Source organism: Lycorma delicatula, chromosome 1 (assembly GCF_047948215.1).
Source record: "Lycorma delicatula isolate Av1 chromosome 1, ASM4794821v1, whole genome shotgun sequence".
Lineage (NCBI taxonomy): Eukaryota > Metazoa > Arthropoda > Insecta > Hemiptera > Fulgoridae > Lycorma > Lycorma delicatula.
The window spans coordinates 191,378,444-191,405,649 of record NC_134455.1 but is presented as its reverse complement, the minus strand read 5'-3'; the positions used below and the strand labels follow the sequence as shown (position 1 = coordinate 191,405,649).

General features: G+C 34.1%; 1 protein-coding gene across 5 annotated transcripts in view; it reads left to right on the top strand.

Moving 5' to 3' along the window:
- The window catches only part of LOC142326583 (putative phospholipid-transporting ATPase IIB), a 115,531-nt gene that overhangs the window by 56,460 nt on the left and 31,865 nt on the right, over window positions 1-27,206 (top strand). For all 5 annotated transcript variants that reach the window (XM_075369176.1, XM_075369171.1, XM_075369197.1 and 2 more), the window contains 5 exons: window positions 5,226-5,448; window positions 8,052-8,327; window positions 12,994-13,155; window positions 17,797-17,973; window positions 24,537-24,707. In XM_075369176.1, coding sequence (XP_075225291.1) covers window positions 5,226-5,448; window positions 8,052-8,327; window positions 12,994-13,155; window positions 17,797-17,973; window positions 24,537-24,707 — 1,009 coding nt within the window. The remainder of the gene's footprint in view (window positions 1-5,225; window positions 5,449-8,051; window positions 8,328-12,993; window positions 13,156-17,796; window positions 17,974-24,536; window positions 24,708-27,206) is intronic.

Sequence of the window (27,206 nt, the reverse complement as noted above, 5' to 3'; positions counted from 1 at the left end):
GTGCCTTTTTAGAGCGAGGAGATGAACTGGTTTTGCATTTTGGTCTCAGGGTCATAGCCATAGATCCAAATTTCATCTCCAGTTATAATTTTGGCCATGAAGTCCGGATCTGCATGAAGACGACCCTTCAACTCCGTGCAAATTGACACGATTTTCCTTCTGTTCATCACTCAAAAATCTGGGAACAAATTTTGCACTCGCTCGTCTCATTTGCAATTCATTAGTACGAGATGTTAAGGTCTTCCGATAGCTCTCGAATAGTCATTCGCCTTTTTGAACGAACCATTGTTTCCACTTTTTGCACATTTTCAATTGTTTTTGAGGTTACTGGACGTCCCGAACGCTGCTCGTCTTCAACAGACTCATTTCCGTTTTTAAATCTGTCATACCACTTGTGCACAGTCTTCAAAGTTACCACATTATAGCCGTACACCGACTTACATTTGGCGCTTCTTTGGCACTCTTTTGTAACTTAAAACAAAACTTAATGTTAATGCGTTGTTCAAAATCCATGTTGCACGACAGACACGATAAACACAACCTCACTCTAGCGGCTCTGGCAGCTGACTGGCAAGCTCGAACGTGTTACAACTTGTCCCTGCCTGTCTCAGTTGATCACGCTATTGGACAAATTACAGCATATGGATGTAGCGTCGGCAGTTGCCGCTATAAAAATTCATTCACCGTATTTTTTTATCACACCTTGTATATTACCAAGAATTATTGTTTCTTGTGCATGAAAACAGTGTTTTAACTATGCAGTGGATAAAGTTTGAAGTCACAATGAATTGTCAAGCCATATTACATCTGATTACTGCTTTGATCCTTGTCAGTATAATAAACAGAACACATCTAGTATTTTGGAAAACAAATTTCATAATATAAATCACATGAATCCTGATGTTTCAGTTTATACAAATGCCTCTAAAAATGTTAATTCTGTTGGCTGTGCTTTTGTGGTAGGCAATAGAACATACATATTTGGCCTCCTCAGCTGCTCCAGTATTTTTGTTGCGGAGCTTTTTGCTATTAATAAGATCTTAAATATAAGACCAACATTTTTATATATACTTGTTTGCTTGGATTCCGTGAGTGCCTTACAGGTGATTAGTGACGTGTTCTCCAGACATCCTGTTATTAGTGAGATTCAGTGTGTTATTTCACAAATGACTAGATGTAATACAACAGTAAGCTTCTGCTGGATCTCCAGTCATGCAGGAATTTCAGGCAATGAGTGCGCAGATAGTGCAGAAAAAGAGGCATGTTTTCAGCCTTCTTTTACCAGTTGCGTTGCTTTTATTGATTTTGTCTGTTTCCTGTAAAGAGTAATTCACAATGAGTGGTAAAGTGAATGGGATGCTACCATAAACAATAAACTCCACCTAATTAAGAACACTGTATCACGGTAGGGCTCCTCATACAGAAATAACCATCGAGAGGAGGTTACTATCTACAGTTTACAAAAAGGACACATTACGCCCACTCATGGATATCTGATGGCATAAACGGACGCACCCCTTTGTGCTCGCTGCAACTGCCAGCTAACAGTGCGCAACATCCTTGTGGTTGTATCTTTTATGCAGCATTGTGTCACAAGTTTAACCTAGGGGCTAGCATGCAAATCATTCTAGGGGTTAATGAAATGTTGTTAAACTTATGTTTCTGGTTTCTTAGGGCCGCCAGTTTATTTTCAGGTTTTTGAATTACTGTAGTGAGTTTCAGCTATTCATGTCAGTTGCCATAAAGCAGATGGTTATTTTATTACTTTACTTGGGATATATAATATGATATATCTTTGTTTATTACAACAATTATATCGTGTCTGGGTTGATAACACGGAAGCGTTTTTCACCCAGAAAAACAAAAAAAAAATTTGCCCAGAAATACACAATCTTGTAAAGTGTTTTCCAATAAATTTTACATAATTCTACATCATAAATGATATTAATTTATTGATTAGAAATATAAAGAACTGAAAAAAGTGTGAATATATGTCTATGTAAGCTTGAATAAAGCATTGTTTGTTGTTGGATGTATGTTGCTGTTTAATGCTTATATATGCAACGAAAATACTTCAGTCAGTGAAAAGAAACCACAATCTTGTGGAAGAAATATATATGAATCGAAGCAATTATTCAAGGATACACAGTTAGTAATGATAGGTTCTCATCATTTTGTGTTAGAACGTTGCCCAAGAGAGAAGAAAAAAGAAACTTGTGTGGTTTATAAAAGAATAGAGAAGTTATTCAAGGACAGAGGACTGGGATGTATAGAACATGTTGCAACCATGGTGGCCGTAGACCTGTTGGTTAAAATATGTATGAGGGTGAATTAAATTTAACAACAATTTTGCTATTCTATGCAGCAAGCAGTTCCAAGCTGGATGGTGGAGTAGAGGGTTAATGTTTGATGTGTTAGAAAGAGGGAACCAGCTTGGTTAGCTCCTTTGTTCTGTTCTGTTGTCAGTACAGTCATAAGTGAGCGAGAGGTTCCATCGTCTGTTGCACAACATATAATCAAGTTTTTCATTTATGAAGGGATTTAACCTGTGGAAATTTTAACTCGTTTAAAGGTACAGTTTGAGTATGCTATACTGTCCCAGAATAGAGTGTACATGTGGGCCAGACAATTTAAGGGTGGGTGAGAAAGTGTAGAAAATCAAAGTCATGATCGATGCCCAAGGTCAAGTGTCACAGCTGACATTATCTGTGCCATTCGAGAGCTTATCGAAGGTGATTGCTGGTTCATGTTGAAGAAATTGCCTCGGAAGTGAATATCAGCTATGGGAGAGCTCAATCCATTATCACTGATCATCTTGGTTTTAGAAAAATTAGTGTTAAATGGGTTCTAAAGTTTTTGACTGAAAATCAAAAATGGGTCAGATTTGAGATCTGTGAGAGATTTCTGAATACATTTTGGCAAGAAGGGAACGACTTTTTGAGGTGCATTGTCATATATGATGAGACATGGGTCCATCATAAAACTCCAGAGACAAAAATAGTGAGTAAGGAGTGGCAAAGGAAGGATGAAGGCTGCCCAGTGAAGGTCAAAACTAGTCTGTCAGCCAGAAAAGTTCTTGTTCTTGCAACTATTTATTTTTACTCAAGGCTAGTTTTACTCATTGATTTTCTCCATAATCAATGAACGGTGCAGCTTACACTCCAGCTGTGAGTAAGGAGTGGCAAAGGAAGGATGAAGGCTGCCCAGTGAAGGTCAAAACCAGTCTGTCAGCCAGAAAAGTTCTTGTTCTTGCAACTATTTATTTTTACTCAAGGCTAGTTTTACTCATTGATTTTCTCCATAATCAATGAACGGTGCAGCTTACACTCCAGCTGCTACACTCAACCAAATCCACCTATCAAAACCAGAGACTGAGTATGCGCATCAAAGATGTCATCCTTCTCCATGACAATGCCAGGCTGGCCTCACATCCCAATTTTTCCAAGGGATAAGTTGGAAAAAATGCACTGGGAAACCCTTGACCATCCTCCCTACAGTTCAGATTTGTCCACCTTTGACTATTTTTCGTTTGCGCCCGTGAAAGAATCACTTGGACGGGAACTATTCAGAAACTATGAGGAGCGCAGTGCAATTGATGACTCGTTCTCAAAATTTTTATGAACAAGGAATATTCAAGCTTTCAAATCATTGGCAAAAGTGTGTAGAAGACATTTTTATATAGAAAAATAATGTAGAGAAATGATGAAGATATGAATTGTGTTTATTATTAATCAATAAATTTATTAAAAAAAAATTTACCATCTATATTTGATTCACCCTCATATTACCATACCTTCAGATGCAGCATATACCTTTGCTGTAAATTTTATAAACCACTGTTGACAATTGTCTCAGTTGCTTATTAAATGATTTATTCCCTTGGAAGTGAAGTATAATATGTTGCAGTACCTCATTTCCTTTTTTAATTTTCCTACAAAAATAAAAATAGCAAATGGTTGAGAAATAACTGTGCAGTTTTTTTTTGTGGGATTAAACATGTTGTTTGTGATTAACAAACATGATGTGAATTGTAAGACAGTTGGTTGGGGTTGTTTTTGTGGTAAAAGTAGAAAATGTTACACGTACAAAAACTCAAGTGCCAGTCTAATGAAGGACTTTACTGTACTTTTTTTTTTAATTATCTGTTAAGGGAACCTTGCTACTCCACATCATCGGTAAATAAAATTAACTTAAGTTATAATTATATCGAGGCATAATCAACACAACCAATCAGAGAAAATGTGGCATTAACGATTAGTGCCTAAACAGTAACTAACAACAATATCTGTCTGCATTTCTTCTTCCCCTGCCTTTGATGTATATTTGGATTGTCATTCAAACTTTGTATTACATATATGTATACTGTTACATTTAAACTGATTCAATTGTTATGTAATTTCTCAGTCTCTTAACCAATCAGCATATATACATACTTGCTTTCTTATTGATTAATTTAATTGGCATTCCCTCATAAATGTTTTTAGGGAATTGAGTGATCAAATTCTGAGTAGGCTCTTGATGTGGTGAGTGGTTTAAGATTCAAACGAATTCTGTATCTTAATTATTTGCTGAGATACAATTATTTATGTATTTGTAAGAGGAAATGTGTATATTCCACCAAAACCTTTATGTGAATTGAACAGTAGAAGTTGGTATGAGCTCATTTGATGGTGCTTGACGTAGTGAGTGTTTTAAGACCCATATGTATTCTATGTTTTAATTACTGGTTAAATGTACCGATTTGAATGCAAGTTTAGGTAAGGCTTTGAGTATGAGAAAAGCTATGTTCTATTAAAACTGCTCTCATAATGGAATGAGCTATATTCCATTAAAACTGCTCTTATAATTAAATGAGTGTAGTCTGTGCATGCTTGATCTGTGGCCTGATGTAATGTATATTTTAACACTCCATTGAAGTCTGTAACTAAATTAGTTACAGAGTAATTACAGAAAAACTAAACTTTTTTAGTTTACCAAATTTTTTTAATATATAGATTATTAATTTTTTATTACATGAATCATTTATCATTAGCAAGTTCATTGTTCATTCAGTTATTTAGTTAGTATTTTATATTTCCTTTGCAAATATAGTGTGAACAGTAATATAGTGAAATTTTTAGGTTTTGCCACCCTTTTGTGACTGACAAATAATATTATTAATTTGTTATGATACTACTTCATACCTATACTTTCAGTTTATTTCATATGCTTTTGTGCGTTTTCAGTTTGAGAGTTAATTTGGATATGGGAAAAGCATTCTATTCATGGTCGATGCAACGTGATTCTGAAATGCCAGACACTGTTGTACGTTGTACAACTATACCAGAAGAGTTAGGGCGTATATCATATTTACTAAGTGATAAAACCGGTACACTTACTCAAAATTCAATGGTCTTCAAACGGTTACATCTTGGAACAGTTTCTTACAGTTCTGAGTCATTTGATCAGGTAAATATTTATGTTTATTGGTATTAAAGAAATCTATTGTAAGGTAATTCACTTTTTTGATTCCATGTATCTCGCTGCACTGCTTAAAAAGACCATAGATTCCTAACTTCTATTTTTCAATATACAGCCACAACTTTTATTTCTCCATTCCTTGCTTACTGCTACAGAAATTTAGTGCTCATTGTACCCTTGGTGTGTGCATATTATATATGTGTATGTAATATATATAATAGCTTATACCTAACATACAATTACATAAATAAAATAATAGAAAAAGTGATTGACGAATATGATAAAAATAAATATAAGAGCATATAAACCAGATAATCACATGTAAAATATTTAAAAAATAATAGAGAGGAATTAAGAGATATAAAAAATTAAATATAAAGAATGTAATAACTTTTATATTTGTAAAACGAATAGATTGTTTAAAAAAAGATTACAGACCGTTACACAAAAAAACAGGTATGTCTAATGTAATTGGATGATGTTAGCTGATGTGAACAATTTTTGCACTGTTTTTAACACATTTTTTGGAATGAACTGTAAACAATATAATTCTTGTTATTGTTCTTATTGTTGCTGATCACCGATCATTGTGGCTCAACAGGTCCCAAACATGTTATAAACACACAGAACAGGAACAGAAAACTCATTGCCACAAAGCATTTCACAGTATCATCCAGTAATTGACCATTTGTTAGTAGAACGCAGACAGTGTTATTGATAAAAATAATTTAGATTTTGGAAGTATATAATAACGATAAAAAAATGAATTTAATCGAAAAGTATTATATTTACAAATATATAAAATGAAAACCACCAAATCACATTCGAAAATAATTTAATAAAAGAACAATCTCATAGTTGGCAAAAAGACAGTAGAACAAGAGAAAGTACTACATTTTAAAGATTAAATCATTCTAGTACTGGACTACCAAATTTACATATATGTTATAATGCAATTCAAAACGGAAAACAATTAGAATAGAATGACATTAAAAGAATATATGTTAATGTAATGATAGACTTCCATATCAACTGAAGATGCAGGATACTGCAAAAATCTATTGGAAATTAATATGGTAAGTTTAACTTAACTAATTGCTATGTTTTGATGATTTGTATTTCATATTTTATATATATATATATAATATACACACACACACAAGACATTCAATAATTAACGAGACAAATTCGTGTAGAGAAAAAACAATTTATTAAAAAATAAAATAACAATGAAACTTACATTACTTTTCAATGTAGTCTCCAGCAACATTTAGATACTTGTCCCACCATTTGTGTACCACTTTTTTGACCACTGTTGTCCAACTTCTTGCCGAACAAATAAGACAGGTAAGATCTGGGCTGTAAAGAGGATATGGCAACATCTCGCAACCCAACTTCTCAAGCGTTTCTCCCGTTCTCTGAGTGATGGGGAGGGGGGGATGTGTGTTTTTTACTAAAGACTTTGCTGTTTATATTCAGGCTCAAAATGGTGTATCCACGTTTCATCATAGATTTGTGATCTAGAAAGAACCTTCTGCTTTAAACTGTTCTTTGAGTTCAGAACAAATGCAAATCCGGTGTCTTTGTGGGCATAAGTCAACTGAATTGGAACCCATCTCGAACATATTTTGCAGTAATTCACCACATCATAAATGATTGAATGTGCGGTTCCAACACTAATATTACACAAATTAGCAGTTTGGGAAATTTTGACTCGCCCCTCTTTGCAAATAAGATCATTTATGCAATTTTGCAGCATAGTAGTCATGAGTAAATTTCTGCCAGTTTCACACCTTCTGATAACAAAAATCTTATCACTGAATGTTGCTCTTCTGGTATATACATTTCAAGCGGAGCTGACATTCTGAAATCAACAAAAGAGGTTATATTTGGATTAATTATGATCGAACAGGTAATTAAATGTTTTCCCAAGGTTGCCAACTGACCCTCAAAGAGTTTCATTGTCATTAAATGAACCATTTTTTTGTCTATATTAATTTGTCCCTTTATTGAACGTCCCTCATACATACATAAAACCCATATGCAATTTTCCTATTGCCCATCATAATAATTAAATTACTTATCTCTTATATAATTACATCAATTAAGTAAGCCCTAACTAATGTATTCACTAATGACATACTTCTGTGTAATTTTCACATAAATATTGAATTGTCCTGACAACTGAATGATTACTTACTATAATACGGAGAAAAAAAAGTGAATTGATGTATACATACATGTAATTATTTTATTAAAAAATTCTATAGCTAAGTCATAAAGACTAAAATAAACATCATTTTATTGGCAATAGCTCCTAACATTTTTCCACAGCTGTTATTCTATTGATAAAGAATTAAATGGTGAGCTGGAAAATTATTGTTACATGTTTTGTGTTACGCAAATGAAAACCCTGTTGTAACTGTAACTGACTTTATTACTGTCAGCAGTTAAGTTGGTAATTATTTAATTAGTAAAACTTGTTATTTACTAATTAATTCCATCATTAGTTAATTGTTCATATCTTATTAACAAAATACTTTCATAGCTTTTACTTTGTTTTAATACTAAGAGTTAAATTTATTTTTCAGGTAAGAGAACAGATAACCTCTGCTTACATGCCATCCTCAGATGCAATGTCACCAGGTAAACCGTCTTCAATGCCACTGGCTAAGATTAGACGAAATGAACATTCTCGTGTCCAAGAGGCAGTGAAAGCTATTGCACTTTGCCACAATGTTACTCCAGTATGGGAAAGTGAGACTCCAGGAGGTAGTGATACTATGGAGTCTCAGTCTGAAGTGGACCAGTATTATTACAGCAATACTGGTCGACATGTGACTTACCAAGCAAGCAGTCCTGATGAGGTAATTTTTTTTTTTGTCAATTAGTTCACAACATAAGCTAGAAGCTGTGGTAAATTTTGTAGCATAAAACATGTCTAGACATTTAAGATATAAATTTATGTGTAAAATTTATTTTCAGCTGGATTATCTTTTTATAATTCTAATTATTCAAAGAGTGATGTAAAAATGTAGTTTTCACAGAAAATGTTTTTGTGATTGTAGAAAACAGACCGTTTTTAATGTGCATAAAAATCTTTATCATGTAATATATTTCACTTTGATATATTAATGACAGCTAAGTGATTGCCAATAGTAAATAAGTACAAAAAAAAATTAATTTTTACGAAGTGATATTTTAATTTTAGGTATATTTATCTTTATTTCCTAAAATTTTTAGCTAATAATAGTAAATGTCTTTCTCTCAGACGGAAGAAAAAAGAGTAAACGTAAATATTTATTATGATTGATTTATTTATTATGATGATACAATTACACTTTTTCACTTATACCAGGTGATAAAAAGTATGAGAACAGTTTATCTGAGAGGTATTTGGAGACAGAAAGAAATGGGGTTCTACATAAAAAAATTGCATTATGGATGGTAGGTTTTTAATTTTTGCCCACTATATTGAATCAAACTTAATTTTTTTAAAAAGGAAGGTGAACACATGGCACATGATTTGACAATGGTGAAACTCATTTTTCTGGTAATGCCTTTGTTATTAAGTTAAATGCATTCAAAGTTGAATGACGGAAAAACTGTATTAACAATAAAACGAGGTAAAACACACTGCATGAACAATTTTATTGCATTTTATATTCATAATGCATAAAGTAACAAACTTTAAACAGTGCTATAATATTGATAATAATTTTTTTTGTCTTTAGTCATTTGACTGGTTTGATGCAGCTCTCCAACATTCCCTATCTAGTACCAGTCTCATTTCAGTATACCCCCTACATCCTACATCCCTAACAGTTTCTTTACATATTCCAAACATTGCCTACCTGCACAATTTTTCCCATCTACATGTCCCTCCAATATTTAAACCTTAATATGTGGCCTATACTCTTATCTTCTTTTAACTATATTGTTCCGATTGTTTTTCTCTTCATAAATTTGCTGCAACACCTCTTCATTTGTCACTTTATCGACTTGTCTGATTTTTAACATTCTCCTATAGCACCGCGTTTCAAAAGCTAATCTTTTCTTCTTAGGTACTCCCATTGTCCAATCTACCAAGTTTCACTTCCATATAAACCTATGCTCTAAACATATACTTCCAAAAATGCTTTCCTGACATTAAAATTAATTTTTGATGTAAGCAAATTATATTTCAGACTGAAAGCTTGTTTTGCCTGTGCTATTTGGCATTTTATGTCGCTCCTGCTTCATCCGTCTTTAGTAATTCTATTTCCCAAATGACAAAATTCTTTTACTTCCATGGTCTATTCTTACAGTCAGTGGCCCATCTAATTTATTTCTATTATATTTCATTACTTTCATTTTGTTCTTGTTTATTTTCATGTGGTAGTTCTTGCAAAGAACTTCATCCATGACATTCATTTTTTCTTCTAAATCTTTTTTACTCTCAGCTAGAATTACTTGATCATCAGCAAGTCATAGCACATCTTTATCTTTTCACCTTGCACTGTTACTTTAGATCAAAATTGTTCTTTAACATCACTAACTGCTAGTTATATGTAAAGATTAAAAAGTAACAGGGATAGGGAACATTCTTGTTGGGCTTGCGTTTTTATTACTGCTTCTTTCATATGCTCTTCGATTATTACTGTTGCAGTTTGGTTCCTGTAGATGTTAGCAATTATTCTTCTATCTCTATACTTGAACCCTAAACTTTTTAAAATGCTGAACATTTTATTCCAGTCTACATTATCAAATGCCTTTTCTGTCTATAAGTGTCATGTATGTTTGTTTTATTTTAATCTTCCTTCTACTATTAATCTGAGCACTAACATTGCTTCCAATGTCCCTAAGCTTTTCCTGAAACTTAATTGGTATTCTCCTAACACTTCTATACTCTTCTCAATTCTTCTGTATAGAATTCTAGCGAAGATTTTTGATGCATGAGGAGTTAAGCTAATTGTTCTGTATTCATAACATTTTTTGCTTGCACTTGGTATCATTACAATAACGCTCTTTTTGAAGTCTGACGGAACTACCCTTTTTTTCATAAATATTATACACAAGTTTGTATGATCCATCTATCACTTCCTCACCTGCACTGCGCAGTAATTTTGCAGGTATCCATCTATCCCAGGAGCCTTTCTGCCATTCAAATCCTTTAATGCTCTAGTAAATTCAGATTTCAGTATTGTTACCTCCCTTTTCATCCTCTTCGACTTCCTCTTCTTCCTCTGTAACACCAGTTTCTAATTCATTTCCTCCATATAACTCTTCAATATATTCCACTACCATCAACCTTTTCTTTCATATTATAAATCACTGTATTACCATCTTTAACACATTATTTGATTTTAACTTATGTACCTCAAAATTCTCCTTAATTATCCTGTATGCTCCATCTATTTTACCAATGATCATTTTTCTTTCCACTTCGAACACTTTTCTTTTGCTAGTTTGCACTTCCTGTTTATAGTATTTCTAAATTGTCGGTAGTTCCTTTTACCTTCTCATCTCTAGCATTCTTAAGTTTTCTATGTTCATCCATCAGCTGCAATGTATCCTCTGACATCCAAAGTTTTTTACCAGTTCTTTTTGTTTCGCCTAAGTTCACTTCTGCTGATATAAGAATTTCCTTTTTAACATTCTCCCACTCTTATTCTATATTTCCTACCTTATCTTTTTTACTCGGACCTCTTGCAATGTCTCCTCAAAAATCTTCTTTATCTCCTGTTTCTCAGCTTTATCTTCTCTAAATTCCTCAGATTTATCTGACACCTTTTCTTTAGGTCTTTAAGCCCCAAATTTCCATTTCATTATCACTAAATTATGGTCAATATCAATGTCTGTTCCTGGATATGCTTTGCAGTCTTCAAGTTGATTTCTCAAGTAACTAACTATAAGAAATAAAAGTATTTAGTAAATTGTAATTAGTTATACTTACATGACCAAGTACAACAGGATATAAAATATCCCAAAACAGACTTCACACCAAAATATCACTTATAATACTAATTTAATATTGCGCGTTAACTTTTCCTACTAACTTAAAAAGATGTTTAGGCCTTGGGAAAGGGATACATTAGATGCTGCAGAGGTATGTACAGTAATACCAACATTAAACACAATTTCCTTGCAACGGGGAACTCAATTTCCTAGCGGGCTCATTCCTAGGGTTAAGTGGTCTGTGCTTAGACCAAAACTACTCTCTCTCTTCTCTTTTGAAAGAGTTTTGTGCTCACTGACAGACAATTTCCCACACTTACTATGAGGCTGTGAATTACATTTAACTATACATAGTACCTCATAACTTGAGTATGCTAGGTAGACAATCCAAAAATTAACATGTTCTTTTTACTCGTTAGTCAGTTGATAAACAAAATTTTAAATTTGTAAACATTTATCAGGTAAAGATGACAAAAAAATTTTTACATCACATCATAAAAAAAATTAAAAGATAAATAGATGTATTGTAGATTCTTGGTCAAAAATTAATAAAGACAAATGTATTTTACTTTTAATTGTTGAAATGATAGATAATGCCAGAAATATAGATAGACATCACTATTGCAAATTATCCAGCAACATTAGAGGTGATACTTTAATCAGTAATATTAGTAAAATTGAATGAAATATAATACTTATCTTGTGATTATGATTTCTGCATAAAATTACACAAAATAGAAAATTTTTTATTATAATAGAAAATTTCTAGAGGAATTGCAGTAGTTACTGTTGTAAACAACAAACTATGACTTGATTTCACAAGAACATTCAGAGATCAAAAAAAGAAAATGCTGTGTGCTGTTGAAAATTGAGCAAACCTATATATTAAGATAACTTGATGTGGCATCCATGTCAGAAGGACAAGAATACTCATAGCGCATGCTCTTACTTTTTTTTACATGTGCTCTTAGCTTTCTTAATTCTCAACAAATGTTTTTCATTAATTTGTACTATAGAAAAGAAATTTAAGGAAGTAACTTTCACAACCATGTGTTTTATATTTATTGTTGACACAAACTTAATATATTATTCTATTCCAATTTTTTTTTTTTTGTCTTCAGTCATTTGACTGGTTTGATGCAGCTCTCCAAGATTCCCTATCTAGTGCTAGTCGTTTCATTTCAGTATACCCTCTACATCCTACATCCCTAACAATTTGTTTTACATATTCCAAACGTGGCCTGCCTACACAATTATGGCCTATTCCAATTATCAACATATTAAGATTGTTTATATACCTGAACTTAACATAAAATCAATTCACATCAATAAAAAGAATCTGTAAACATTAAAATGAAATAAAAATATTAAAATCACAAAATTGTTTGTTTTTTATGAACATAAAACTATTGAATTGCTTGTAATGTAGTTGCTGAGGCTGAAAGTATTAGATATAAATATAAAGGAGAGTCTTCTCTATTTGCAGTTTATTTATAATGCATGCATTAAAATTAATAGCTTTATTATGTACATTAAATGCTGTATAAATTAGTTGTTGCTGATAGTTATTTCCTAAGTTTTCCCTATTTTTCACAGGTTGCTCTTGTAAAATGGACTGAAGAAGTTGGCTTAGCTGTTATAAAAAGAGATCTTATATCATTAACCTTGCGGGCTCCTGGAAATCGAATAATGGATTTTTCTATACTACAACTCTTTCCCTTCACTTCAGAAACAAAACGTATGGGAATAATAGTCAAAGTAAGTTTTCTTGAGTAGTTAAAACATTGATTATTTCTGTGGAATTGGAGTTAATAATGTATTCTAATTAATATTAGGATATTGTCATTCTGGATACTGGATGGGCTGCACGATATCTTTACGAGTTGAGGGCGGGGGTAACGTTCCTCTTCAACAGGGGCGCTTCCTGCACACATGTATGTATTGGCCTAGGTTTTCAAATATTCTTGCGGCCAGTCTAGAGTTTTTGCCCAAAGTCTGGATAAGTCCCCGTTAGACGACCTGGCAGCGATATTTTCTTCTGCAGTAGTTGAAGCCACTGAACAGTCGATTCCCAGAAGGACGGGTCGAGAGAGAGTAGCTTGATGGTGGACTTAAGACTTGACCACGATGAAGCGGACTGTGGGCTGGCTCAGGAGAGCTACATAGCATTAGTGTGATCCTGATCGGCATGCAATTTTGCTTGCAGACTATCGTCAGAAGAGGACCAAGTATTTTCATAGAATTAGATCTTCTAAGCATGATTCCTGGTGCTGTTTTGTACAAGAGCAAGGAAACAAAGACCCATGGAGTGTTGTCTATAGAGTACTTGGTCATAAGAGGAAAAAAGACGTTCTTTTGTCAACTCTCTTGACCCAGGATGGAGTTGTTATAGACAAAGATTGTATCCTCACTCTTCTGATCAACGATCTGCTTCCAAATGATACTGAGGTTAGTGAAACCTCATAAAACACAGGGAAGTTGTAGGTTTTTGCTCTGAGAATTTGTCTTCTGAGATTACTGAGGCAGAAGTTCACCAAGTAATTTGTAGCCTGGCTAGGAATAAAGCCCCCCAGATATGATGGTATCACAGTGGAACTCCTTGTTTGCATGTTGCCAGTGATTTTTGATCCTCTAAGGTTTTTAATAGGATGCTTTTTGCTAGACATTTCCCAGCGTGTTGGAAATGTGATGAGTTAAAATTGTTCAAAGGTGGCGACAAGGATCCCACTGAACAAGAGTTTAAGTTCTTACTGAAACTCTTGCCTGTAGTAGGTAAGCTTTTCGAGAAGGTCTTGTACCTCCGCATTAATTGTAGGTTGACTTCTAACCATATACTGATGGACGACCACAGTATGGTTTTCGCCCCAGCAAGTGCACAGAGGATGCAGTTGATAGGAAAATGAATCTAACTTCATCCAGCGAGTGTAAAAATGTACTTGGCGTCTTTTTGGACATAACTGGGGCCATCAATAACTTGTGGTGGCCCTCTGCCTTGTTTCAGCTTCAGCAGCATGGGTGCTTGCCAAATGAGATTAAAACTCTCTCAAGCTACTTAAATGACAGAACAGTCATCCTTTGTGACGGCAGCTCGGAAGTAGGAAAAACCCTGTCAAAAAGTTGTCCACAGGGCAGTGTTATAGGTCCACTCGTCTGGGTCATTGAGTTCGACTCTCTCATGTGATTGCAGATGCCGAGTGGCTGCCGCATTGTGGCTTATACCAACAATGGGTTGCTGCTGGTCAGGGCAACTTGCATGACAAGATAGAGCTCATAGCGCCGCAGGCGTGTAAGGTTCTCAGATTGTGGAATATTCAGCATAAGATGGTTTTCAGTGCGGAGAAAACCACTATGATGTTTCTTAAAGGTCGTCTAGCTGCAACCCATCACCTGCAGTTCATGATGGATGGCCTTCTGATTAGGTATGTTACTGTTCAGAAATATCTGGCTGTCATCCTTGATGGTGCTCCTAGAGCACTTTCAGTTTATTGCAAAGAAGGCCATCGATGCCTTCTTTGGTGTTCGTAGTGTTATCCATCTCGATTGTGGGTTGAATTATCGTACCATGTGTATTCTTTACAAAGGTGTTTGTGAGGCCATAGTGTTGTATGTTGCCCCTGTCTGGGCTCATCATTTACAATTCCAAAGTTATAGGGACATTCTATTGTGAGCCCAGCATCTTCTATTGTTAGCTGTTGTCGGTGGCTACAGAACTCTCTCAAGAGAGGCAGTCTCTGTGATTAAACCCATTGATATTTTAACTACAGAACATAGCAAGCAGTATATTTCCAAGAAGGGGGAGGCCTTCTTACTTCTGGGTATATGCGAGGAATTGAAGACCAAGGTTTTGACTTTGCAAGCTAGGTGGAACAATTCTTCTACTGATCAATACATGCGTGGTATCTTTCCAAATGTTAAGGAACTGCGAGCAATTAGGTGGGTCTCCCCCAATCGTTATACAACTCAATTCCTTTCAGGACATGGTGCCTTTAGGAATAGTTTGGTTTGGTTGACTCCGGCTTGTGTTCGGACTGTAGGGTTGATGGACCGTTCAGCCTCATACTGGGAACGAACCCATGTTCATTCCCAGTATGAGGCTGAACGAACCAGAGTTGTTAGGGAACTGAAAAGAGTGGATTCCTTCTTTGATCTGCGAGTCGACTGGAAGACTCACAGAGAATGGACAATTGTTGCTGGCTTCCTCAGTTTCCTCACACAGAGCAGGGGTATATTAGAGTAGCACTCCGGCTGGCTAGGGACCACCTGGGCATGGGTATGCCATGGGTATGGGTTACCATGCAGAAGTGAGGTGTAGCACCATTTTGACGAGGGCAGTTTTTGAATGAGCAAACATCACTGTCGGCAGGATGGCATCTGCACTGCTGTGGGCAGGGATCCCATGCAGCCATGAGGTGTAGCAGCATCTCAATGATGGTAAAGCAAGTAAATGTCACACGGGACTCTGCAATGAAGCTGAGTGGGTGTAGGAGGTCTGTCCACCTCTCCCTTGTAGACCAGACTGGAGTTCGTAAATTAACCTAAGTCGAGTATAAACTGAAAGGTTGAGTTCACTAAGGGAACTAGGACTAAATTTTGTCATTGTGAACAACATTTTTGGTGGTATGTTATTGTTTAATTTGCCTCAAATTTACAAGACATTTACTAGAATTGGCTCGGTAAAAATAGAACTAGGCGTGGGGTTCTTTCTTCCATGAACTCGGTTAGGTAGTTCAGAGGGCAACAATGTAGGACATTCAAGATGTCCAGATGAGGCCTACAGCAAAGACAAAAGCTGAGTTTAAAAATCAACGATGTAAATGTCTACAGAGTCATTCACATTGGTGGCATCCCAACGAGGCTTGGTTTATTAGTATGAGATGTAAAAAGTTAGAGAGCAAAAGCCCATCAGCACAAGGAACAGGGAGGTGGGGGTGTCATGCGACACATCACAAGGTACACAGCCAAATATAACTCAGACTGGAGTGATGAAATTTTGTACAGATGCTTGTCCGACATCATACTACATAGTTCCTTGGTTGCCCAAGACATGGCATTACCTGTATTGACCACAGAAATTTAATTCAGGAACTTTTCAACAATACTGTGTATATCTCCAAATTACAGAAGCCGATTTTGACCAAAGCTAGTCAGATTACTTCTGTATATGGGGCATAGATGCCATTAAATTTTTCAACTTGCTCAAGGAGGTGAGGCTGTAGAGCAAGATCACCCTGAGTATCTCAACATTTCGTCTAATAAGGGTAATATTTTTCATAGGCACATTTGTTAACAATTAAAAAATAATATTTCCAAAAAAAATTTTGCAAAATCGCACTCCCACCCAAAAAAAAATACTCTAAATAAACTAGGGGGTATAGTGCATCATTAGTACCCCCCTCGCACCACAAGGAGCGCTAGTATAGCACTGACATACAGCTGCTGCAGTCATCTGTAAGGTTGTAACATCAGAGGTTAATGGTAGAATTAAATGAATAATATTTACAGTTGTCACTAGTACTGCCATACCCGTGCGAATGAAATACGATATGCATACACGCTTTAGTTAGAATCATTGAATTATTTAAACAAAGAATATTATATTTTTATTGAGTGATAAATATTTTAAATTAAGTTGTTTGTGTAAACCGTGTGATTTGCAATTATTCTCCATTCCCTTACAATGTTTCTCCTGCTGTATTATGTAACACATTGGGTTGCAGTGCTTACATAATAAAATGAATGGCACTCTCTAGTGAGCTCTTTCATATGAAGTTGGAAATTGAGCTTAAGTTGTCTAGGTTTTATGGTAGGTGATGAAAAAATTTCCATTTTAAAAGTCAAAGCATTTGTTTGTTCGGCCAGGAAATATAATTAATTTTAATATGATTTGAACGTTTTTGTCATCAGCTGTTAACAGCATTACTTCTGTGTGTCTTGTGTACACACTGCTTCTTCTGATCTGGGGGAACCAAATGTCCAACTCTGGTCTGACTATATGATGCATTCTAAAATTAAGTTACAGTGTTACTTCTGCTTCATTTTAGTTTCACCTAATAAATTAGGTTGTGTATTATTTTGAAAATAGATTATAACATTTTAGCAAAAATTCTGTCACATAAGCCACGCAGAACAAGAAATAAAATAATGTAACATTTTAATTTTGAACACTGTTACACATAAAGTAGAAACATCAAAATACTCAGAAAAGCATTAGTTCATTCTTGTATTAAAACATGATAGATAGTTATTTCTACCTACTTTATGTAGATATGACTAGAATTAACTGTTTATTAAAGAACAGTGATAAATTATTAGTTGTTTAATTTAGTCAAAAATTAACTTTCTAAAAATACATTAAATTAAAATTCATTTATTTGTCTTATGTTTATTTTTTTCTAATAGGATAGCCAGACAGGTGAAATCATATTTTATCTAAAAGGTGCTGATGTTGTCATGTCCAGTATTGTTAAATATACTGATTGGCTTGATGAAGAATGTGGTAATATGGCAAGAGAAGGATTACGAACATTGGTTGTGGCAAAGAAACATCTGACAGAAGAGCAGTACCTTGATTTTGAGGTATTGAATCACTTTTTTGTTGATATAGTCAGTTCTGTGTCACTTTTTTAAGATAAACCAACTAGAAGAAAGTTGAGATATTTAGTTTTGATTTTCCCCCATGTAAGGCTTTTAAACTCCACAACAAAAAATTTTAATAAGTTTTTTTTTTTACAGAAAAATGATTATTTGGTAGGTAGTAAGATATTTGCTGAATTTGGTAGATTTTAAATGATTAATTGTTGCTGTTTGCCAATGTTCATTATAATAGTTTTTTTTTTTTTTGTTTTATTTTTATGAAACCAACCAATTTATAATTTTCTGCTTGGTATTAAAATTATTTTTTTAAACACGTAATTTCTAAAAAAAAAAAAAAAATACTTTTTATGATGTGTCATGAACGTTTTCACAGATTTATCACTTTCCTCCTTTATTAAGATGAGTATGTGAAGTTATAATTTTTTTTTTTTTTGTTACAGGTCATATAGATATTGTACAACTAAAAGTGCCCTCATTTTATTTTTAATGGGATTATTCTTACTTTTCTTACTACTTTAGCAACAGTAACCTTAATCTTGTTTTTCTAATTTTTGGGAATTTCAAACAATTATGTTATGTGACATTTTCTGTTTTGCTACTCCAGAAATAGAGCATGATGTATCCTTCACTTATTTCCCTTTTCTCTAATTTTTGTTTTATTACAGACTTATTAAAATAATCTGCTCTGTGCTTGTCCCTTATCTTCTTTAATTCCTAGTTCTATTATTAATCTGTACTTTCAGTATGGCTAATGACTAGCTATCAATGAATTTGTTTTGGATCTAATCTTGTAAGTTGTATTTTGCTATATTAATTCTTGCTGTTTGTCATTGTCTTATCCCATTACTTAAGTTATTTTTTTTGGATAATTTCAGTTTCTAGTCTATTGATTACAATTTAATATTTTTCTGTTTCCTTTACTTTTGCTAATTTTTTGATAATAGTCCCTAATTATGGCCCTTATTTTTTTTTCTATTCATCATTTTTCATATTCAGTAGATTTGCAATTTCAAATATTTGTTACATAAATATTTAAAAACCATTTTTGTGTTTTTTAATTCCAATTTTTTTTTAAGGATTATGAAAGTATATATGGTGCTGTGGTTCAAGCAACACAGCCACTGTCACCGTTACTGTATATTATATGATTGGCTGCACTTGCCTCAGGTTACTTGACTAAAAAACATAAAATAAAAAGATTGATCACTACAGGAAATGTAATTAACCATTTAGCATGAGCGACGCTGCAACGGGGAGTTAATATGTGTGTGTGTGTGTGTGTATATATATATATATATATATATATTTACCGCTATGCAAAACTAATTCAACATGAATGAAACTTTAAACGTATCAAGAATCAATTTTCACAGGATCCTGCATCTTCAGTTGTTTATCAATTCTATAATTAACAAAATCAATAGCTTTTAAAACTAGAATTTGCCAGAATTACAGTGTTGACGTGAAATGTCTTTAAAATCACACTGAATCATACAGGTACCAGAACTATAATTTGTAGCGTAACAAAAAGATCTATATCGTCTAGACTTAATAACTCTTAACTATTAGTCTTACAGACATAAATGCTGTGTCATTTTATAACTTGCATGGTCAGCTCGCTGATACAACTTTGAGTTTGTGTCACTGATAAGTAGGTTATCCTGGAGGGGGCACAGCGCTGGTCAACTAAAACACTCTTGCTCAGTTCCATTTAGTGTAGCTCGTGATTTAGACATGATAGCGAGGTGATTCGTGTGTGTGTGTGTTTAGCGTTTGTCAAGATAGATCAATTTAAGTAATGATAGGTCTTTATTTGTAAAAAATTAAAGTAACATAAAAAGAGTATAAAAATTCAATATGTTAGCCTCAGCGCACATAAAAGCCAACCTGAAATATAAATGACGCATATGATTGGAAAGGAGAGGTTATGGGCCATGCACAGGTATCCCAATGTCCGGTGCTAAGCAAATGATGCAAAGCTGGCATGGCGCTAGCACCTCTACCACTGCTTACTATGCTTTATGTCCCTTATTTCTCATATCACAGACCAATGTTGAACAAAATTGTCATCAAATATTAGTCAAAATAAATATCATGTACCATTTAGTGTATCTGTTTTATGTTAATAATTTAGTACACAGTCAATGTCTCATTTTTATTTCAATCAAATACACTAAAAGTTACTCGCTGACATACAAACTGACCAATTTATCTGTAGAGTTGGCTAAATGAAGGAACTAAAATTTTCCATTGGAGACTTAAAGTTTTGTTAAAATAATACGATGGTGTCTCTTCCATTTAACACTACGGATAAGTTGGTCAGTCTGTAGCTCTGAGGAACTTCATCCAAGGTCTGTAATATAACACGTTAAACTAATAGCCGTGCGCCCCAACACAGCCCCACCCGATTTTTCTTTTTATGATCCTGAAGTCAAACACGCAACAGCCCTGCCCAGTACTGTAATGGGCATTTCTTTTTAATTTTGAGTAATTATAGAATTGAATACAAACTGGAATATGTGGGATCCCACAAAAATCAATTCTTTCTATTAATTTGATAAGTTTAACTTATCTGATTACTGTGTTTTGGTGGTTTTAAGTTTCATATATATATATATATATATGCACACACACGCACAAAATGTGTCCCATAAAGAGGTGGTATATGTTTTTGAGTTAGGTGTCACTCTCTCATTCCCCCACCAATTTTATTGAAACTTTACAGAATTTTTAAGGAAGATTCTAAAAATGTTCTGTGAAAATTTTAGCCTTCTAGGATGTATAGAAACAAAATGGTGGCTTTCAAATGAAAGTAATCAATTTCAGATAAACCACACGTTTATTCATTACAAAGTAGCTGGCGAAAATGATTAAAATCAGATGAATTACAAAATGAAAACAACTCCTAAAATTATGAGAAATTTTTTTATGAATTATTAAAGAAAATACTTTAATCAAACTTAAATCCATCAACAGCGACACACTGTAACATCGTTTAAAAACTCGTGTACAGGGTAGGATCAAAAAGTAGTAGGACTGAATTTCTATAGCACAAACGGAGCGGTGGAGAGGGTCAAACCACCTGAGCGTGGTAGTGGGGAGCCTTTTGAAGAGACCGATATTTTTTCCAGTCGCCTGCGGGCAAGCAGAGAGTAAGCACATTGATTTCTGTGAACCTCTGTTAAGAAGTGTCGTCGCGATCTGAGATAGGTAAAAATCTCGAGCAGCGCTACACCATCTAATTCTGCATCAAACTCGGGAAAACCGTGACGGAGACCCTTGAAATAATTAAGGACGCCTACAGGAATGCTGCCATGAGCCGCTCAACAGTGTTTAAGTGGCTTAAGCTGTTCCGGGGGGAACAGGAGCTCGTCAAAGACGACCAGCGTGCCGGTCACCCGTCAACTTCAAGGATTGATGAAAATGTGACCAAAGTTTGTACCCCTGGACCGACTGTGAATGCTAGTTTTTAACAGTGCTTAACAGGTTGCGGAATTATGTCCTCTGTGTGTGGCCAGACATCGTCAATTCTTGGAAGCTTCACCACGACAATGCACCATGCCACATGGCGCTGCTGCTGAGGGAGTTTCTGGCCAAGCATAGGGTTGCCACATTGCCTCACCCCCCTTGCGTTCTAGATCTGGCACCACCAGACTTCTTCCTCTTTCCTCGGCTCAAGCAGGACCTAAAGGGAAACCGATACAGCTCCATAGAAGACGTCCAAGGGGCCATGACGGCATCTCTGAAGGGATTCCAGAAAGTGAGTTTCAGAAGGCGTAAGTGCAATGGGAGTCACGTTATACACGTGTCGAAGCACAAGGGTGCTATTTCGAGAACTACTAAGGATTTGTACCAATTAGTTCAATAAAAAAATTTTAATTAATTCAGTCCTACAACTTTTTGATCCTACCCTGTACATGCGTAGTTAATAGAAATTTCTTGGAATTCATGTATGTATTCTTCAGCGACATTTTTTCAACATTTATTACTGTGGCTATGAGAGTACACACATTCCTTTAAATAACCCCAAGAAAAAGTAACAAACAGTAAGGTCTTCCATGACCAATCTAATGATCCTGAAGGTGAACTATTTAGTAGCAATTTAACTGGATTTGCAAATGAGGTGCAGCTCCTTCTTGCTGAAAAATAGCATATCTCATTTCTGGAACAGTAGAATAAAGCCATTATAAGTTAATTTAACACTTCTAGGTATCTGTTTGCAGTCATTGTGTTGTCTGACATGTAGGATAATATACCATTGATAATGCCTTATGGTTTAAGCTTCTTCTACTCAAGAATATGAGGGTTTTCGGTGTTTTGGTTAATTAGTTACATCTGCCTATTATACTGTTAATTAGAAAGTAGATTTATCTGAGAATGCAACACATTCTGTTCAACTTAATGATGCTTAATAATACACGAACAAAACTCAACTCCTATCTGGGTCATCTTCCACTAGTTGTCTTTTTAAAGATTTTACTTTATTCCTTTGTGCTATTCTTTGGACAGTCGATTTTGGCACACCAGTATCTAAAGAAACTTTTCTCACCAAATTAGGTTTACCTGGGGATTGCAATAATCAAGCACACACAATTTCCTTTTTTCATCAGTAGATTGGCTGTATATTTTAACTACACTGTCAATTTCCAACAACAAACACTTCCACTTAGATATTAACCGTTTGGTTGGTGGATCAACATCAGGAAATCTAATTCTGAATTATTGTATGGATTTTGCGAGATTGTCAGATGCAATAGCCTATGTGTGCACAACATTTAACTTTTTGTTCAGTTTTAAATCCCATTTTAACAATTAAATTTTTACAGTTAAGTGAAGCAAGATTATATCTAATTATTAACCTGTTTTATTCAATTTGAACAGCTGTTCAACATCAACTGGTTTTAATGATTTTTTACCTGCTATTTTGTAATGAACAAAAAATGTTTTTCTGAAATTGTTGTTTTTATTTAAAAGCCTCAATTTTTTTCTATAAATCTTAGAAGGTTGAAATTTTCGCAGAACATTTTTAAACGTTCGTTAAAAGGTTGTAAAGTTTCAATGGGAGAATTGACTAGTGATACTAAATCAAAAGTATATACCTCTTCATGGAACACAGTATAAAGTATAAATTAATATAATTATAATATTAATTACATTAATTTTTGTTATTAAAAGTATGTATATTCTTTAAATTTTGCAGTTTTTTTAAATGAAATTATATACTAGTGTGATTCAAATAATAAAGAAGTAAATTTTCAGATCAGTAAAAGCAGAGAAATTTTTATTAATAATTTTAGACTCATTTCACATTTATTTATCATATATAAATTTTTTTTTTAAATGTTACAATCTTTAAATGTTTCTTTTTGACATTTTTCTATAAGGTAAATAGAAAGTTAGCAATTTTAACGAAATGGTCTTCAAAAAATATCACAAGATAAAAGTGACCAAAGATTACATTTATCATATTATATAAATTAAATTTTTAAAAATGCCACAGTCTTTAAATGTTCCTTTTTCTTAACATTTTTCTATAAGGTAAATAGAAATTTAGCAATTTTAATGAAATGATCTTCAAAAAATATCTAATATAAAAAAGTTAAAAGTCACCAAAAATTAAATTAGGTATTAAATTAAATATACAACCTATATTTATCACAAGAAAAATATAATTATTTTATAGATCTTAAAATAGGCTTTTTTCATAAAACCAATATTTCAGTAATCTTTTTCAATAAAAATCATTTTTGGTTCTATTAACCCACTTAATTGACACTTTCAGAAAGGTGGAATTAATGACTCATCAATCTTTAAATAAGAAATTCTGGAACACATTACTAAAAAGAAAAATCACATCCCAGAATTTGTTTTACACTTTACATGTTATTTTTCCTGTACTGCAATGCATTAAAGAAGTGCACAGGATTTTCAGTTGGTTGTGGCTAAAATAAAGTAGTAGGTTTTATTTCATAATACAAAACCTTAATAGATAGCCAGATTGTATGTAGATATGTAATTAGTTATCTTAGAACATCGTTCGTTAGGTTCTTAAGTGGGTTGCAACATAATCGAATTGGTAAATCAAAATTGTTCATGAAAAGGTATGCAAAACTGTTTCCAAAGTCATTACCTGACATATTAGGGAAAATAATGAGTTAAATAGTTTTACATTTCTTTGTTTACAGAGTCGAATGTGCTGTTGCATAGTTCACCTTACAAGTGGCTGTATGTACATCATTATCTGCATCTAATAGAAACATTTGTACTTTAGATGTTTTTTGTATATCATAGACATAAAAAAAGAAACCTGTGATGTAGTTTTATCATTTGGTTTCAGTTACTGACGTTGATTCACGTGTAATTGATTGCTAAATCTGGAATTCGTGTGATCTAGTTAAACTACCACACTGAACCTTGTTGTGAAAAACAATAAACTTTTCTAACAAAATATCATATCAATAATAGTTACTAATAATTAAAGTTAATCTAGTTCCATGTTATAATTACTGTAAAAGGTAAATAATTTTGTTATTAATTTTTTTTAGACAAGATATAATGCTGCACGAATGAGTGTTTCTGAAAGAGGTTCTAGAGTGGCAGCTGTTATTGAGAGTCTTGAAAGGGAAATGGAATTGTTATGCGTTACTGGTGTCGAAGATAGATTACAGGATAAAGTTAGAACTACTCTTGAACTTCTAAGAAATGCTGGTATTAAGGTATGTGTATTATTTTATCATTATTAAAGCTGTTTATCACCTTGTTTGAAACTGGAGAATCATTGAATTTTAAATAAAAATGTTATGTAAAATAAATTGATAATATTGATAAAAAAATTGACATTGTCATAATCACAAAAAGCAATTAACCATAGCACCTTCAAGAAATATGCAGAAAACCAATAATTACTATTATACTTATTCATAATCCCTAAAATGAATTGCTTAATGACATTAAAGGGTTCCTGTGTAGGCTATGTAAAATGGTGACTTTTAATGGCCCCCTCTTTGTTAACACTAACATACACCTGAATACAACATAAAATGTAGAAATAGTATTAAATTTCACATCGCTAACAACTTATGCATCATGAAAAGATTCCTGTAAGAAAAGAAGAGAAAATGTGTAGTTTCTCATAATTATTCTAGGTAGATAAATATGTACAATTAGTACGCAGATTTTTTTTTAATAATTGTTTTATTTAATATCTTCTTAGGGTTTAAAAAGCCAAATGTATTGCAAACTGCTAAAATGAAAAAGTTGTTGCTACCACTAACTACAAGAAAATATTTCATCTCATTTCATATTTTGGGATTGGTGTCCCCATGGACCTTCTGCAGCCTTTCTTTCCACTACACCCACAGCTGCAGAACACTTTACACTATACACATATACTACACCAAGAACACTATATAGATTTACAACATTCTACATCATTTCCTCTTTCACTTACACTCTGTGATGTTGTGACACCTTACAAAATACAACCGTAACGCAAGGATGAAACTATCATGCTGATGGGTGAGTGGCTGTATGTAGTGAATCTCAAACATCCTCTGGGCACCTCGGCGAACCCAGTTATATTTAGCTCTAGCTCCAGTATGTGTGCACTTTGCTGGAGTGTCCGTTATCTTACCGGTACTTGTGGGACCAAAATTACAAATCCACAAAAAATTCTTATGATCCATAAGAATCCAACAGTGGGACCCTTTGAAAGTTCCTGTTTCCAAAGTTTTACCTGTACGCACAAGAGTAATCACAGCTGGCGTTAAGCCATCTAATAAGCTCCCTGTTAAGAGAACCCACGTAACCACCCCCTCTGGGATGTCATCTGCGACTTCCCATTCTTGCAAATCACCTCATATACTGGTGGATATGGTTGAGGAACCGCCCGACCCCAAGGCATCGTAGTTCTTTAAAATATGAAAAATAAAAATCTGATTACATGCAACAAACTTTTATATATTATCCTACAGTTCTGTATCTATAAATACCTTTACTTATGAACATTATTCAATGGAACGTTAAGAGTATTGGCGCACACACATGAACCAATAATTATGTGCTTCCAAGAAACATATCTTTTACAAGATGCTTTTTCACCCAGAGGCTATTTCAGGGAGAGATAAAATTGTGTAGTAGACAGTAGAGAGAGTAGTGGAATGAGGAATGAGGTGTCGGCTACAAGGATTCCACTAGCCGCCCTTATTCCTGCTGTTGCTGTGAAAGTCTCTATCCCCTTCAAATTGCATATCTGTAATTTGTATTTCTCACTAAACTCAGAGTTCAATCCCTTAGAAATGTCAAATCTCCTCACACAAATCCCATCGCCTTCGTTAATAGTAGGAGACTTCAATGCCCACCATATTTCCTGAGGCTTATCTTTCTGCTCCTCTAGAGGAAATATGATAATCAAAGTGAGACAAGACTTTTGGACCTTCGTCTACTGAATGATGGGTCATACACATTTATGTCTTCATCGGCAGGCACACTGTCAAACATCAACTTCTCCTTTTGCTCACCAAATTTACTCCCTCGTCTTAATTGGTCTGCTTGTGACAACCTTCATGGCAGTTACTATAGCTTTGGTGTTGACTGCAAGGTTAATAAAAGACCATGGATGGATTGTTGAAAAGGCAGATTGGAACAGACCATAAAGCCTTCCACATTATGACAATGGTAGTCGCCCTTGATGAACTTAAAGTTTGTGATACTTGATAATGCTAATAGATATATCCCACAAACCTCAGGACACCCAAGATGTATTTCTGTTCCTTGGTGAAATGCTGATTGCCAAAACACTATTAACAATCAATGATAAGCACTGCGCAAATTTAACCATAGGCCTACAAGTGAACACCTAGATTCGTACCGTAAGAATAGAGCAGTATGTCGTCAGGTATTCTATTCATAGACATTAGGAGGAAGTCATGAAAGAATTACATGGACAGCATCTCCCACACTACTCCCACGTTTACTGTATGGAAAAAGAACCATACAATCCGCAGATCACCAAAACAATCCATTCTCAGACTCATTCATGAAGGAGAACTCCTTACATCACCTTCTACAGTGGCAAGTATTTTGGCAGATTGTTTCCTTTCAGTGTCCCTCACCTCTTTATACAGTAATGAATTTCAGAGGTATAAATTACAGGTGGAAGTACTATCGTTAAATGTTAGTGATTCAGTCAGTGAATTAAATTTTCATTCGAGTTG